Source organism: Hypanus sabinus, chromosome 6 (assembly GCF_030144855.1).
Source record: "Hypanus sabinus isolate sHypSab1 chromosome 6, sHypSab1.hap1, whole genome shotgun sequence".
NCBI lineage: Eukaryota > Metazoa > Chordata > Chondrichthyes > Myliobatiformes > Dasyatidae > Hypanus > Hypanus sabinus.
Window position 1 is genome coordinate 113,992,903 of NC_082711.1, and position 18,277 is coordinate 114,011,179.

Genomic DNA, 18,277 nt, shown 5'->3' on the forward strand with positions numbered 1-18,277 from the left:
ATCTAGATTGCAATGAAGGAAACTCACTGATAAGTTATGGACTGGTGATAGAAGAGAATTTTGGAAATGGAGTTGATATCCACTTATAACTTAAAGAATTCTTGATTCTACAATTCTGTACCTCAATCTCTAAATAAATAAAATTATGTAAGTGAAAGTCAACAAATATATTGTGTGACCAAGGGCTTGCCCAAGAGTGCTGGTAGATGGCACTGTTTTGACTGGTTTTGTATTAAGTACACAATGAACCATAGCCTGACATTCAGGGCACTTCCTCAAAGAAATGTCCAGAGCTAGACAAAAGTCCCCTTCCCCACACCTAACATCACCCCTCAGAACACCAGTCTTTCAAAGTGCAAAGGATCTCTTTTGAAGAGTTGTCATTATTGTTATGCCGAAATAATCTGTATAGAGTTAGGAGCCAGTGCATTGGCTTGGAAATTCTGCTGCCTCGTGTAGAGTTTATGTGTGCCGCTCAATGGAATTGCATTTTGTCAACAACAAAGATCAAGTTCTTACTGTGTTGGGCAATTTTCCTTCCATTTGCTCTGTGTGAATGTGTTTTTAATGTAGAACGGTGCCTGGAAAGGCAGGATGGTGTCCTTCTGCAGAGGGCGTGGGCTATTCCTGAAAGAACAAGTTTGCCTGAAGAGCATGAAGGGATATTCCAAAATAACATTCTCATGGCAGCTCTCTCTCAGTCATCCTGAACAACCACATCTTCTGCCAAATCACAATCTGCACTCTGACCCACAACAGAGCCAGTCCTCGAAGTCTAGGCTGGAATCTAGGTGAGCTGAACAGGACCCAAACTACTGTGGGGCAGGGGGGGTATCAGGTGTATTTTCTGATAGAATATTCAGGGTTGGGACAGTCTAGGCCACACTAGCTTGGCTCAGCACAGCTCAATATGTTTAATCCTGGTCTGTCCTACACGTGTGCTGCTAAGATAGTCTTTTCCTCTGCTTTAGTGCAGTTTTTGGGTCGGGTCAGGTCAGGTTTGGAGTTAACGTTAGGTCTTGGGAGCAGATCCTCCAGGAGGACCACAACTTTGTCATGGTTTAGAGGCTTGTTGTGCTTCAATGACCTGGAGAGCTCTGTTGGCTGGAGTCAGGGCTTTATGTTTTGGCTCTTGGTAGGGTCACCCTTGTCAAACAGGTCAAAGGGTAGAGGTCAGTGGTCCAATGGTCCTTAGGGTTCGGGGGTTCAGCTCAGGGCTAACAACCTGACTGTTCAAAAAAATTGTCACAGAAACAGCAATGAAGACTCCTCCTCTATCTGAACGTGATGGTATTCCTGAGTCTCCAGCTGGGGACTTGCATGACTGACAGGAAGCTGCTGACATAATGAAGGAAGCCCTGACCACCGTAAGGGATGGAAGACCTTCATTGCTGCCCTAAACCCCAGCAATGTAGTGGGCAGGAAGGGAGGAAGGTGAGAGCAAATTTATTTTCAAAGTACACATATGTCACCATATACAACACAGAGATTCATTTTCTTGCAGGCATACTCAATAAATCCATAATCATAATAGAATCAATAGAACACCACACCAACTTGGATGCTCTGCCAGTGTGCAAAAGGCAAGAAATAATTATAATATCTAATTATATTATTTTATTATTATATAATAAGTAAATAATCAATAAATATCAAGAACATGAGATGAAGAGTCTTGAAAGTGAGTCCATAGGTTGTAAGAACATTTCAATGACAGGGCAAGTGAAGTAATCCCCTTTGATTCAGGAACCTGATGGCTGAAGGATTAATAACTTCTCCTGAACCTGACAGTGCAAGTCCTCAGGCTCCTGTACCTTCTTCCTAATGGCAACAGCGAGATTCATTAGCTCTTTCTTCTTCAAAGGATGATGGAATATTTTAATGTTCTTGAATATTTTAAGGCAGAAGCAGAGGGACACTAGATAAGCAGTAGAGTTCAGGGACACCACAGTTATTCCAGTCTAGAGTTGAGGTTGCAATCAGCCACGATCTTAGTGACTGCTGGAGCAGTTCGATCGGTCTGTAGAGTTGAGATCACCATCAGCCACGATCTTAGTGACTGCTGGAGCAGTTCGATCGGTCTGTAGAGTTGAGATCACCATCAGCCACGATCTTAGTGACTGCTGGAGCAGTTCGATCAGTCTGTAGAGTTGAGGTTGCAATCAGCCATGATCTTAGTGACTGCTGGAGCAGATTTCAAGGGCAGTTGGTCCCATCTGCATGAAAGCTGTGCAACTACCCATCAAGACTCCTTAGGGAGCACCTCCCAAACCCACTATCTCTACCAGCTGAAAGGACAAGGGCAGCAAAACCATGGGAACACCACCAACTAGAAGTCACCCTCCAAGCCACACCAAATATTCACTTGGAAATACACCATGTTCCTTTACTGTCACCATGTCAGGGTCCTGGAATCTCATCTCTAAGAGCACCATTGGTGACCCACACCTGAAAACCTGCACTGGTCAACGAAGGCAGTTCACCACCACCTTCTCTGAGTAACTAGGATGAGCTCAGCTTACAAAGTCCATATCCATTGAATGAATTAAGAATTTCTGGACTCAGGCACGAGTGAAGTTCTTCTTTCCACGTAGCACATTTTTTGTACATTTGTTTTGTTTCTGTTCTTTATCATGAGAGAAAACACAACTTAGAAGGCTGTTCCCACCAACACAGATGCACATCAGTCCACAGAGCCCACTTGTCACAGAAGGCATCAAGCAGAGCAGTAGACAAGGCCTGGCCTCTCTCCAGAAATTGAACTTTGCGATGAGCTTGGACCTGGACCTCTGAATATCCAGAGCCAAGTGCAATCTGATGAGGAGATTCCTCAGGCAACCATCTCTCCACCTCTCCCACACCAGAGAGCTGAAGATCAGGAGTGTGCAACAAAGCTTAGAAAATAACCCCTTCAAGTTCTCAGCATCTCGTAAGGAAAAACAATGAGTCCTCCAGGCCACACAACTCTCCAATGCCCTGGAAGCCCACAAAACTCTTCATGATGTTGTGGGTGGAAGTTTACAGATCAGCCATGAAGACAGTAAATGGCAGAACTGGCTAGAGGCAATGTATGGACCACATCCCTTCATTTCAATTGTAGACAATCAGTTTGTCCTGCAGACTGATTCCACAGATACAGCATCTTAGAAAGCTGTGGATTCAAATGTAGTATGGCATATAAAAAAAACCCTGAAAACTAACAGAAGTGTGAGGGTAACTGCAACCCATTAACACCCTGCCACTTTCCCACCTTCCTTGACACATCTCCAGGTCCTTGTGCAGTTGACCTATACTCCACCAATGTAAATGCATTCTCAGAGGGAGTCCAAGTTTAAGTTACGCCATCTGAGAGTGATACAGCCAACAACTTTGGCATGCATATAGGAAAATAAACTGAGGTCAGAAAAAGTTGGAAGAAAAAGCAAGTTTTTTTTTTACATTCTGGCTGCTTCAGAATGTCCTGCCAATGGGATCTCCTCAAGTGGGAGTATCTGTCCCGTAACTGCAGTGACTAACTAGGCATTTCCCAGCCATGGGCAGCACTGTAACCAGTAGTCCAATGCCAAAGCCAAGAACATGAACAACCAGGCCAAGACTCCATGTAGTACTGAGGGTCTCTGCCATGGCAGAGGTGCCACTCGATGCATAAGACTGTAAGAAAAGTCATAAATAGAATTGCAGAATCTTTTAGCCCTTTCATGTGGATTAGCAGATCCTGTGGACTCCCAGAGTTCCTCTCAAGATCAATATATAAACTTTTATTAAGGCCTTAAAATTAATTCTCCAGCTACCTTAGTGGCAGCTGGGAGGTCCTTCTGATGGCCACTAAGGCAGAGCACATGATTCAGACAACTGGTACTGGGATGGACGCCGCTGATATTGTTAGCTCAGGCTGAGGCATTTGAAGTGCGCGACCTCGGTCTACATCAAGGTTATCTCAGAACTGACAGCTCGACTGCTAGAGCCTCACGACATCACAATTGCTCACAAACCAATGTCAACTTTCAGGAAGCTCGTCTCAAGGACCGAGGTACTAGAAAAAACAACCGACAGAAGCAATGTGGTGCGCGGGATCACCTGCAGAAATTACAACAAGAACCACATTGGCCAGACAGGATATAAACTCTCAACTCATTTACAGTGGTGCAAACTGGTGGCACAGAGACATGATCCGCTGTCACCGATCTCTGTACACAAAGACCAAGATGGACATCGCTTTAACTGGGGCACGTCAGCGGTTCTGGCACAGGCCAAAATGAAGCAGGCACGAGAATTTTTAGAAGCGTGTTTATCTTCTGATAACTCTGTAAACAAACATATCGAAATAGATGCCATCTACGAACCCCTAAGAGACAAAGAAATGCAAGCCAATAGAAATCAAGGTCAATGAAGGGGTAGCCAATCAGGACGGAGGCAAGCGAGCACATGAGCACTCCCAGAGAGAAACACCAAAAACTCGGCACTGAGGATGTCACCTCGGATAGTGATGAAATACCTGCAATCTAATTGCCAAGCTCGGCGAACACCACAACATGAAAAGAGGTGTAATGGTTCGTACAGTCACCTAATCCACCCGTAACCAGGGATCAGAGCACAGTTCCTGCCACTGCCTGTGAGGAGCCTGTACCCTCTGCCAATGACCGCACGGGTTTCCTCTCACATTCCAACGACATCCAGGCTAGTGTGGACACTCTATGTTGGTGCTGGAAGTGTGGTGACACCTGGGGGTAGCTCCCAACACAATCCTCGCTGATTTGATTTGACACAAACCATATATTTCACAGTATGTTGCAACATTTTGATGTACATGTGGTAACTGAAGCTAATCCCTTTTAAGGTGTCCTCTTGCATACTTTGCTGTGAGCATTTGGGAGTCTGCATGAAAATACACCAACTTCAGCACGTGAATCATCAAAGCAGGGAAGGCGATGGGCAAAAATTGAACAGGTGGAGAAGTGCAAAGGTCAGAATGGTCAGGCTGGGCCAAGTGGCCTGTTTCCGAGTTGCAAGATGCCCTGAGACTATGCGTTGACACGGTGTCAGCCAGGAATGAGGGCCAGTGCTCCGAAACTCCAACAGCATCTGGGAGGAAGGACAAAAATTTGAACCTTGGAGGGGTCAGGAGGGTGTGGGTGCAGACAGAGGGGTGGAGTGGTTAAGATTGTGCTGAACGGTGACTGCTTGCATCTTTGGAAACAGCTCTATTTCTATTTTTGAGATCCTTTTTTCCTTTTCAAGGTTCTGTTGAAGGCCCTAACCTGGAGTTACACTCTGACTTCGATCCTTTGTGGGAATGGGACCTGCTCTCGGGGCCTCACAACCGGCCGCTTTTTGATATGTCAAGGACACGGCTGGAGGACTAGGGCACCTTCAGGGTTCCAGATTTTTGTGGCTCTGGAGACGGGCTGATTCAAGGCTGGTGCCCTTGACTGAAGTGACAGAACATCAGGAACAGCAGGCTAGTACTGTACGTTGTGCATCCGGGGGGCTGCACCTTTCTGATGCCGACTCTTTGAGCTCAGAGCTCGGAAAAAGTGAAGCAACAGACTTTTAACATGGTAAATCAGTGAGTTGTTTGTTATGTCCCCCCTCTCACTGTGAAACAGAGACACCTCTTTCCCCCTTATTAGGGAGAGAGAGAGAGCCTGTGGTGTGTCGAATTACCGAGTGAACGAGTAGTCTTTGGGGGACTGCAAGTCCGTGTCTTTGTTGGTGCTTTGCTGCACGATTGAGTGCTCGGTGGGGAGGGGCGCCAATGATTTTTTGCTTGAGTTTGGTCAAGCAGAGTCAGGAATGTCGAGAAGACTCACTGAGTCAGTGAGTGCATTTATAGCGGTTCATTCCACAGCTGCTCACTCACTGGTGTCAGCAGTTTCAAAGTTCAAAGTAAATTTATTATCAAGGTACATATATGTCACCATATACAACCCTCATATTCATTTCCTTCTGGATATACTCAATACATCTGTAAAATAATAACCATTGCAGAATTAAGGAAAGACCTGCCCAACTTGAGCATTCAACTGGCGTGCAGATGACTACAAACTGTGTGAATACAAACAAAAGAGGAAATAATAATAATAAACAAATAAAGAATGCATATTGAGAACATGAGATGAAGAGTTTTTGAAAGTGAGCCCAAAGGTTGTGGGAACATTTCAGCAATGAGGTAAGTGAAGTTTTGTGAAGTTGCCCCCTTTGGTTCAAGAGCTGATGGTTGAAAGGGACGTGGGGGTTTGTGATGGTCCCTCTATGCTTTGATGGTAAAAGTGAGCATGGAAGGTGTTAAGCCCATCTGGAAACGAAGCCCCGCTGTTGACTTTGTCGCTTGATTTAACTCTGTAAGAGGTGATGGTGTTCAAACCCTGCCACGACTACCGAGCGTCCCTTGTCGGGTCAAGTTCTGTGATCCTCTCTCATCTTGACCGAAGAAGAGCTCACCTTACGATGAGTTCTCAAGAACGCAACGTTGTAACCCCGAGACTACCTATAAAACATGGTGAAAATTGCAGCTGTATTAAGGCAAGTATTCATTAAAGTTCTTGTCTGCCTATGCCACTTTCAGTGATGATGAAATGGGCACTATTCCCTTCAACAGGAAGCCATTGCTGGAAGACCAAATCTGGAAGGTCCTTTCCCAGGAGTGAGGGTGAAGATGTCAGATAGTGGGATGTGGAGGAGGGGTTCCATTGGTGTGTTGGGAGAGGGGTCCTGCTTGGTCAAACAAAATACTTTGAGCCGTTGAGTCACAGAGGAGTACAGCATAAAAACTGACCCTTTGGCCCATCTAGTCCATGCTAAAACCATTTAAACTGCCAACCATAGCCCCCCTATAACCCTGCTATCCATGTACCTATTCAAACTTTGCTTAAATACTGAAATTGAGCTCACATACACTACTTGTGCTGGCAGCTCATTCCACACTCTCACAGCTCTCTGAGTGAAGAGGTTTCCCCTCATGTTCCCTTAAACTCTTCACCTTTCACCCTTAACCCATGACCTCTGGTTGTACTTCCACCCAACCTCAGTGGAAAAATCCTCTTTACATTTACCTGATTTATACCCCTCATAATTTTATATACCTCTATCAAATTTCCTCTCAGTCTTCTGTGTTCTAAGGTACAGCACCTATAAAAAGTATTAGACCATAAGACCACAAGCTATAGGAGCAGAGTAGGCCATTCAGCCCATTGAGTCTGCTCCACCATTCCATCATGTGCTGATCCAAATCTTCCAGTCATCCCCACTACCCTGCCTTCTCCCCATACCCTTTGATGCCCTGGCTGATCAAGAACCTATCTACCTCTGCCTTAAATACACCCAATGATTTGGCATCCACAGCTGCTCGTGGCAACAAATTCCACAGGTTTACCACCCTCTGACTAAAGTAATTTCTCATCTCAGTTCTAAAATCCTGAAGTCATGCCCTCTTGTCCTAGAATTCCCTACCATGAGAAATAACTTTGCCATATCTAATCTGTTCAGGCCTTTTAACATTCAGAATGTTTCTATGAGATTCCTGGACTCCAGGGAATACAGCCCAGGAGCTGCCAGACGTTCCTCGTACGGTAACCCTTTCATTCCTGGAACCATTCTCGTGAATCTTCTCTGAACACTCTCCATTCAGCCCCCTTGGAATTTTTCATGTTTTATTGTTTTATAATATTGAATCACAATGGATTTAATTTGGTGTTTGTGGCATTGATCAACAGAAAAAAAGACTCTTTTGTGTCATAGTGATCTCTATGAAGTGATCTAAATTAATTACAAATATAAAACACCAAATAATTGATTGCATAAGTATTCAACGTCCCCCCTTTGATATGACACACCAAAACATCACTGCTGCAGCCAATTGGTTTTCAAAGTCACTTAATTAGTTAAATAGAGATTACCTTCACTGCAGCAAGGCCCTGGAAGGCTTGTGAAGGTAGAGGGTAAAATGAATGCAGCAAAATGCAGGGAAATCCTGGAGGAAAACCTGATGCAGTCTGCAAGAGAACTGCGACTTGGGAGAAAATTTGTTTTCCAGCAAAACAATGACCCCATGCATAAAGCCAAAGCTACACAGGAATGGCTTAAGAACAACAAAGTTCATGTCCTGGACTCTGTTCATGACTCTGGCCAAGTCAGAGTCCAGACCTCAATCCAATTGAGAATTTGATTGGATTGTGGTTGGACTTGAAAAGGGCTGTTCACTCACAAACTGACAGAGCTTGAGCAGCTTTGTAGAGAAGAATGGTGAGAATCTGTAGTGTCCAGATGTGCAAAGCTGATAGAGACCTGTCCACACAGACTCAAGTCTGTAATTGCTACCAAAGGTACATTTACAAAATACTGACTCAAAGGGGGTGAATACTTATGCTATTAATTATTTTGTGTTTTATATTTGTAATTAGTTTAGATCACTTTGTAGAAATCTGATTTCATTTAGTCACAAAAGAGTCTTTTTCTGTTGATCAGTGTTAAAAGAAACCAAATTAAATGGACTGTGATTCAATGCTGTAAAACAATAAAACGTGAAAACTTCCGGGGGGCGGGGGGGTGAACAATTTTAATGGGTATTTTATGTATTAAGTTTCAGTAGTTTGAGCGTCAGGGAACAGAGCATTACTGTACACTCAACAGATCACCTCTTCCTACAACAGAGCTGAATGTAGCAAAGAAGAAAGTAGAACACAGCTTTTATTTGTACAAGTTCTCTAATCCTCATTTTAGCAAGTTTAAGTTTGCCTGGAGGTACTTGCTTGGCTGGAACACACTGTACTGAGGGAGATTGGCAGGGAGTCTGGAATAAAGCTCCTTAAACAGAATAAACAGAACATTCTGTACATTCTGACTTAAATCACCCACTCCTGTGGAGTAAGCAAAATAATATCCATCAAAGAAACAACAGAAGTCCTGTATTAGCTTCCATTGTTTATACTGTTTAATCTTAATTTAAAAACAATTATCAGTCATTCCACTGGCTCAGGCCTATTGCGAGCCTTGTGTTTCACGAGGAATCTCTTTCAGCGGGACTTTGGTTATGTAATCATGCAACTGGACACGGTCGAGGATGATTGGTGCTAGGGAGGAATTTGTTAATTGGCACACCATGTTCACCCATTCTCACACCGAGACTTTCTCAGCTTGCAGGCAACACAAACATGATCTCCCTGTAAACCAAAGTGCCTTGAGTCATATCACTCGGCTGCTCCTCGTTGTCCTCCCACTCACCCAGCTGTAAGAGCTAGTCAAGATCTCGGCGGGAAATTGAATCGCAAACCAAACGGGCACCACCTCGCACCGAGAATTAAACTATTTTGCTGAGGAGGAGGTCGATGAGTGTTGAGGAGAAGGGGGCAGGGAGAAGGGAAGGTGAGGTAAGACGATGATAGCAGGAGACCTCTTCCATTGTGACATCACAAATTGGCCTTGAATTCAACAGACAACATGGAACAGTACATCACAGTAACAGGCCCTTCGGCCCACAATATCGGTGCTGGCTGAGATTAAATTAACTCACTTGTTCAACACATAGAAACCTAGAAAACCTACAGCACAATGCAGGCCCTTCGGCCCACAAAGCTGTGCTGAACATGTCCTTACCTTAGAAATTACCTAGGGTTACCCATAGCCCTCTATTTTTCTAAGCTCCATGTACCTATCCAGGAGTCTCTTAAAAGACCCTATCATATCCTCTTCCACTACTGTTGCCTGCAGCCCATTCCATGCACTCACCACTCTCTGAGTAAAAAAAAACTTACCCCTGACATCTCCTCTGTACCTACTTCCAAGCACCTTAGACCTGTGCCCTCTCATGTTAGCCATTTCAGCCCTGGGAAAAAGCCTCTGACTATCCACATGATCAATGCCTCTCATCATCTTATACACCTCTATCGGTCACCTCTCATCCTCCGTCGCTGCAAGGCTAAAAGGCTGTGTTCACTCAATCTATTCTCATAAGGCATGCTCCCCAATCCAGGCAACATCCTTGTATATCTCCTCTGCACCCTTTCTATAGTTTCCACATCCCCCCTGTAGTGAGGTGACTAGAACTGAACACAGTACTCCAAGTGGGGTCTGACCAGAGTCCTATATAGCTACAACATTACCTCTCAGCTCTTAAACTCAATCCCATGGTTGATGAAGGCCAATACACCGTACGCCTTCTTAACCACAGAGTCAACCTGTGCAGCAGCTTAGAGTGTCCTATGGACTCGGACCCCAAGATCCCTCTGATCCTCCACACTGCCAAGAGTCTTACTATTAATACTATATTCTGCCATCATATTTGACCTACCAAAATGCACCACCTCTCACTTATCTGGGTTGAACTCCATCCGCCACTTCTCAGCCCAGTTTTGCATCCTATCAATGTCCCGCTGTAACCTCAGACAGCTCTCCACACTATCCACAACACCCTCCACCTTTGTGTCAACGACATGTGCTCAAAATCCCTCCATTTACTGCATATCCAAGTGTGCATCTAAAGGCCAAATCATGTTGCACATGCAGCATACAAGGAACAAAGTACAGCTACCTGTTACTACACCAAAACCAGCTACTACAGTAATGGTAGAGGCGGGAACGAGAGAGTTGTCAATGTCCCAGGGAGGAACCTGGGCACGTTGGTGGGCATAAAGGTCTACACGAGGGATGTTCTTTATATAAGGAGCTATGGTGATATGCCAGAAGTCCTGCTAGGAGCTCCTGGCACAAGGTTTCCACGGAGGTACCTGTAAGGAATAACACCAGGTGAGTTTAGTCTATAGATTACTGGTGTTTGACACCACTTCTCCACTGACAATCTTTACTGTTCTTGTTGAGGCCCTCTGTTGGCCAGGGTCGACCATGGATGTTGCATCCCAACTGTCTATATGACTTGCGCGCCAGGGCAATGCGATGTGGAGAGCAAACTGTTGCCCAAACAGCGGGCTCCCCCTCTCCATGCAGGTGATGAATGGACTGGCAGAGACAGATAACGCTTGGCACTGGCGGTGTCGCTGGAGTCGCCAGTCAGCATTGAACTCAATATAGGACTGCCTTATGAGACTCCAGCTCCGGGTTCTCCCTCAGGGTTTAATCCCAAAGCTTCCCCAGGAGCAGGAATAGCTGCAAGGCAGCGGAGATTAGCGTTTTCCTTCTCCTAGATGAGCTGCCAATCACAGATGGTGAACCCCAGCTGCTCTTGAAGAGCATGTAAGTGAAGCCATCCCTTCTTGTGTATGGACCATTGGCAAGGTATATAACAGCAAGCTCCATAGATCATCATCCGTACTCTGGAATTATTTTGAAGCTCAGGTGCTGAGAGTGAAGCTGGCCTTAACTTCAGACTTACATAGAACCTTCAAAGGCCCCAGCATCCTCCTCTTCTGTTCCTCTGATAGTACAACAGTATTATCTTCCCATTACTACTGTCAGAGAGGAGGTACATGAGCCTGAAGGCACACAATTCAGAAATCACAGACCATAAGATATAGGAGCAGAATTAGGCCATTCAGCCCATTGAGTTTGCTCCCCCATTCCATCATGACTGATCCAGGATCCCACTCAACTCCATATCCCAGCCTTCTCGCCATATCCTTTGATGCCCTGGCCGATCAGGAAGTGATCAACTTCCACCTTAAATATACCCATGGACTTGGCCTCCACCGCAGCCTGTGGCAGAGCATTCCACAGATTCACTACTCTCTGGCTGAAAGAATTCTTCCTAATCTCTGTTCTAAAGGATTGCCCCTTAATTTTGAGGCTGCGCCCTCTAGTTCTGGATACCCCCACCACAAGAAACAAACTTTCCAGATCCACTGTATCTAGTCCTTTCAACAGTCTGTAGGTTTCAATGAGATCCCCCGACATTCTTCTAAACCCCAGTGAGTACAGGCCCAAAGGTGCCAAACACTCTTCATATTTTAACCCCTTCATTCCTGGAATTATCCTTGTGAACCTCCCCTGGGCTCTCTCCAATGACAACACATCCTTTCTAAGATATGGAGACCAAAACTGTTGACAATATTCCAAATCTGTCCTGACTAGTGTCTTATAAAGCCTCAGCATTATCTCCTTGCTTTTATATTCTATTCTCCTTGAAATAAATGTCAACTTTACATTTGCCTTCTTTACCACAGACTCAACCTGTAACTTAACCTTCTTCCAGTCTTGCACAAGGACTCCTAAGTCCCTCTGCACCTCCGATGTTTGAACCTTCTCCCCATTTAGAAAATAGTCTGCACTATTGTTCCTTTTATCAAAATTCTCAATCATACATTTCCCAACATTGTACTCCATCTGCCACTTTTTGGTCCATTCTTCCAAATTTGTCTAACTCCTAATGCAATCCCATTGCTTCCTCAGCACTGTCTACCCCTCCACCTATCTTCGTATCATCTGCAAACTTTGCCACAAAGCCATCAATTCCATTATCTAAATCACTGACAAACGATCTGAAAAGTAGTGATCCAAGTACTGACCCCTGAAGAACACCATTAGACACTGGTAGCCAACCAGAAAAGGGCCCCTTTATTCCCATTCACTGCCTCCTGCCTGTCAGCCATTCCACTATCCACGCCAGTATCTTTCCTGTAACGCCATAGGATTTTATCTTGCTAAGCACCCCCATGTGTGGCACCTTATCAAATGCCTTCTGAAAATCCAAGTAAATGACATCTACTGCCTTTCCTTCATCCACCCAGCTTGTTACTTCCTCAAAGAACTCTAACAGATCTATCAGGCAAGATTTACCTTTGCAGAAACCATGCTGACTTTGACTCATTTTATCATTAGTTTCCACGTACCCCGAAACCTCATCCTTAATAATTGACTCCAACACTTTCCCAACCACTGAGGTTAGGCTAACTAGCCTGTAATTTCCTTTCTTTTGCCACCCTCCCTTCTTAAAGATTAGAGAGACATTTGCAATCTTCCAGTCTTCCAGGACCATGCCAGAATCAAGTAATTCCTAAAGAATATGACCAATGTATCCATTATCTATCTAGCAGCCTCTCTCGGGACTCTGGGATGTAGTCCCTCTGGCCCAGGTGATTTGTCCACCTTAAGACCTTTGAGTTTGTCTAGCATTTTTCGCTTTGTATTAGCAATGGCACTCACCCCTGCTCCCTGACACACTGCTAGTGTCCTCCACAGTGAAGGCAGACACAAAGTACCCGTTAAGCTCATCTGCCATTTCTTTGTCCCCCATTACTACCTCACCAGCATCATTTTCCAGTGGTCCAATATCAACGCACACCTCCCTTTTACTCTTTATATAACTGAGAAAACTTTTGGTATCCTTCTTTATATTATTGGCTAGTTTGCTCTCATATTTTATCTTTTCCCTTCTTAGAGCTGTTTTTTAGTTGCCTTTTATTGAATTTTAAAAGCTTCCCAATCATCCAGCTTCCCACTCACTTTTGCTACCTTATATGCCCTTTCCTTGGCTTTTATGCAGTCCTTAACTTCCTTTGTCAGCCACAGTGGGCTAACCCTGCCATCTGAGAACTTCTTCCTCTGTGGGGTATATCTATATATATAGAACTATTGTGAACTATTCCCAGAAACTTCAGCCATCTCTGCTCTGCCGTCATCCGCACCTGTATCCTCCTCCAATCCACCTGGGCAAGCTCCCTCCCATGCCTCTGGAATTCCCTTCATTCCACTGCCATACTGATACACATGAGTTATGCTTCTCCCGCTCAAATTCCAGCTTGAACTCAATCACGTTACGATCACTGTCATTTACAGTTTTTATTGTTTTGTTTTCCTTCTGCATAACAACAAATTCCATGAAATGCCAGTGAGAGCAAACCTGACTCTGATCTGGCACACAGGGGCCACCTGTGGTCCCTCTGGTTGATTTTCCGGATTATTGGATGTTAAACCACACGTTTCAGGTTTTCCATGGTATCCGATGGGGCGGAGCTTAGTATGATGGCGCCTAATGGCGACTCCTTTGCTTGCATCTTCGACAACAGCTTTATTTCCATCCTTGATCTCTCTTTTTTCTCCTTTCAGGGTTCTTTTGAAGACCCTGACCTGGAGTTACACTCTAACTTTGGTTCCTTGTGGAAATGGGACCCGCTCTCAGGGCCTCACGACCGGCGGCTTTTCGATATGCCAAGGATGTGGCCTGGATGGCTAGGGTGCCTTCAGGGTGCCAGATTTTCGTGGCTCTGGAGGTGGTTGGATTCAAGGCTGGTGGCGCTGTCACTGACTGATGGGCCGCCAGAAATGGAAGATTGTAAGCAGTGAACTGGCTGTGTGACCTTTAGGCACAGAGCTCAGAAAAAGTGAAGCAACAGACTTTTAACACCATAAATCAACGAGTTGTTTGTCATGTCTCCCCTGTCACTATGAAAATGGAGACACCTCTTTTTCCCTTATGAGGGAGAGAGAGAGAGAGAGAGAGAGAGAGAAAGAGAGAGCCTGTGGTACGTTGAATTACCGGGTGAACGAGTAGTCTTTGGGGGACTGCAAGTCCGTGTCTTTGTTGATGCTTTGCTGCACAATTGAGTGCTCGGTGGGGAGGGGCGCTGATGATTTTTGCTGTGGCAGGGGTGGGATTGTTTCTTTGCTACTATTTATGCGTAGGTGGGGGAGTTGTGGGGGGAGCTTTGGGGCACTCCTCTGTTTTTGTGGATGTTTGGGAAGAAGAGTTTTAGGATGTATTTATCTGACATTAAACGTACCTTTGAAACCTACTGAAAGTTTAAATGCAGAGCTAGAATTCAGTCCTTATGAACAGTGAAGAAAGTCTGACTATTCGTCTTGCATTCCTCCGAAACCCACCAACCACCTCAGAGCCCTGTCTCATCACTTGCCTTCTACCCTTTCCGCCCTGCACCTCCCCTTTCCACTTTCGGTGGTGATGCAGGGCTCCCTCTGCTCCCAGTTTGCTGCTCCACATCCCAGCATCAGCTGCCCCTTCTGCCCTACCTCATGTACTGATCTGAACCTTGAACTTTGTAAAGTGTGAATCGTGTAATGTGAATTGTACTCAGTATTGGAAAGGACGAACATTCCCACTCCGCACAATGTTGCAGAATTTACCTTCCACCGTAGCTCCTTCATTGGGGCAGGAATAACCCTGCCCTGTCTTCTTAATCCTACGGATGATGCCTCTGTCTTCACAATCTGTTAGATCTTCTCCCTTGAAATCCAACAGTTCAATCTGGATTTAAAGAAATCTCTGTTAAAGATGAAACACACCAGTACTTGGCAGCTGGTCAGCAGCTGTAAACATTCTGATAACTGGCTTGAAAGTTTACTCGCTCGTTCATTATGTGTCGTGTTGTATGACATAAGTGATCATGGTTATTCGACAGCAGTCATTTACCATTCCCCTTTTCTGGATGGTGCCTTTACAAGACGGGTGACCCCAGCCATTATCAATACTGATCAGCCGAGTGTCAGTGGTTGCATTACCAGGACTTCTGATATGCACCAGCTACCAGCCACTATCTACCCCCACAAAATCATGTGACCATGATGGGGGGGGGGGGATAGCAAGGTGCTACACCATACCCAATGGTGACCTGCAGGTAAGCGGAGGGAAGGAGGAGTAGCTTACATCTGCTTTGGTAGAGACGTAAATCCAAACGGTCATCCTTCCTCTACGGTCTATTCAACCAATCTTCCATTCACCTTCATGTAATACTCTCACCCTGAATCCCCAAGAAAAGTCCGATCCACACTGACCACTCACACCCAATCCACACTCACCACTCACACCCAATCCACACTCACCACTCACACCCAATCCACACTGACCACTCACACCCAATCCACTCTCACCACTCACACCCAATCCACACTGACCATTCACACCCAATCCACACTGACCATTCACACCCAATCCACACTGACCATTCACACCCAATCCACACTGACCATTCACACCCAATCCACACTCACCACTCACACCCAATCCACACTCACCACTCACACCCAATCCACACTCACCAGTCACACCCAATCCACACTCACCACTCACACCCAATCCACACTGACCATTCACATCCAATCCACACTGACCGTTCACATCCAATCCACACTGATCGTTCACACCCAATCCACTGACCATTCACACCCAATCCACACTGACCACTCACACCCAATCCACTCTCACCACTCACACCCAATCCACACTGACCATTCACACCCAATCCACTCTGACCATACACACCCAATCCACACTGACCACTCACACCCAATCCACACTGACCATTCACACCCAATCCACACTGACCATTCACACCCAATCCACACTGACCATTCACACCCAATACACACTGACCGTTCACACCCAATCCACAATCACCATTCACACCCAATCCACTCTGACCATACACATCCAATCCACACTGACCATTCACACCCAATACACACTGACCATTCACACCCAATCCACACTCACCACTCACACCCAATCCACACTGACCATTCACACCCAATCCACTCTGACCATACACATCCAATCCACACTGACCATTCACACCCAATACACACTGACCGTTCACATCCAATCCACACTGACCATTCACACCCAATACACACTGACCGTTCACACCCAATCCACAATCACCACTCACACCCAATACACACTGACCGTTCACACCCAATCCACAATCACCACTCACACCCAATACACACTGACCATTCACACCCAATCCACTCTGACCATACACATCCAATCCACACTGACCATTCACACCCAATACACACTGACCATACACACCCAATCCACACTGACCGTTCACACCCAATACACACTGACCGTTCACACCCAATCCACACTGACCATACACATCCAATCCACACTGACCATTCACACCCAATCCACAGACCATTCACACCCAATCCACAATCACCACTCACACCCAATACACACTGACCATTCACACCCAATCCACACTGACCGTTCACACCCAATACACACTGACCGTTCACACCCAATCCACAATCACCACTCACACCCAATACACACTGACCATTCACACCCAATACACACTGACCGTTCACACCCAATCCACACTCACCACTCACACCCAATCCACACTGACCATTCACACCCAATCCACTCTGACCATACACATCCAATCCACACTGACCATTCACACCCAATTCACTCTGACCATACACATCCAATACACACTGACCACTCACACCCAATCCACACTGATCGTTCACACCCAATCCACTGACCATTCACAGCCAATCCAAACTGACCACTCACACCCAATCCACACTGATCGTTCACACCCAATCCACTGACCATTCACAGCCAATCCAAACTGATCATTCACACCCAATACACACTGACCATTCACACCCAATCTACATGGACCATTCACACCCAATCCACACTGACCATTCACACCCAATACACACTGACCATACACATCCAATCCACACTGACCATTCACACCCAATCCACACTGATCGTTCACACCCAATCCACTGACCATTCACAGCCAATCCAAAATGATCATTCACACCCAATCCACACTGACCATTCACACCCAATCCACACTCACCACTCACACCCAATCCACACTCACCACTCACACCCAATCCACACTCACCACTCACACCCAATCCACACTGACCATTCACACCCAATCCACTCTGACCATACACATCCAATCCACACTGACCATTCACACCCAATCCACACTGACCATTCAGACCCAATCCACACTCACCACTCACACCCAATCCACACTCACCACTCACACCCAATCCACACTCACCACTCACACCCAATCCACACTGACCATTCACACCCAATACACACTGACCGTTCACATCCAATCCACACTCACCACTCACACCCAATCCACACTCACCAGTCACACCCAATCCACACTCACCACTCACACCCAATCCACACTGACCATTCACATCCAATCCACACTGATCGTTCACACCCAATCCACACTGACCATTCACACCCAATCCACACTGATCGTTCACACCCAATCCACTGACCATTCACACCCAATCCACACTGACCACTCACACCCAATCCACACTGACCACTCACACCCAATCCACACTGACCATTCACACCCAATCCACTCTGACCATACACATCCAATCCACACTGACCACTCACACCCAATCCACACTGACCATTCACACCCAATCCACACTGACCATTCACACCCAATCCACACTGACCATTCACACCCAATACACACTGACCGTTCACACCCAATCCACAATCACCATTCACACCCAATCCACTCTGACCATACACATCCAATCCACACTGACCATTCACACCCAATACACACTG

The 18,277-nt window shown here is 45.8% G+C and overlaps 1 protein-coding gene across 4 annotated transcripts in view; it reads right to left on the bottom strand.

Moving 5' to 3' along the window:
- Positions 1-18,277, bottom strand: part of LOC132395766 (peptidyl-prolyl cis-trans isomerase FKBP5-like) — a 291,454-nt gene that overhangs the window by 115,883 nt on the left and 157,294 nt on the right. For all 4 annotated transcript variants that reach the window (XM_059972767.1, XM_059972769.1, XM_059972770.1 and 1 more), the window contains one exon: positions 15,028-15,148. In XM_059972767.1, coding sequence (XP_059828750.1) covers positions 15,028-15,148 — 121 coding nt within the window. The remainder of the gene's footprint in view (positions 1-15,027; positions 15,149-18,277) is intronic.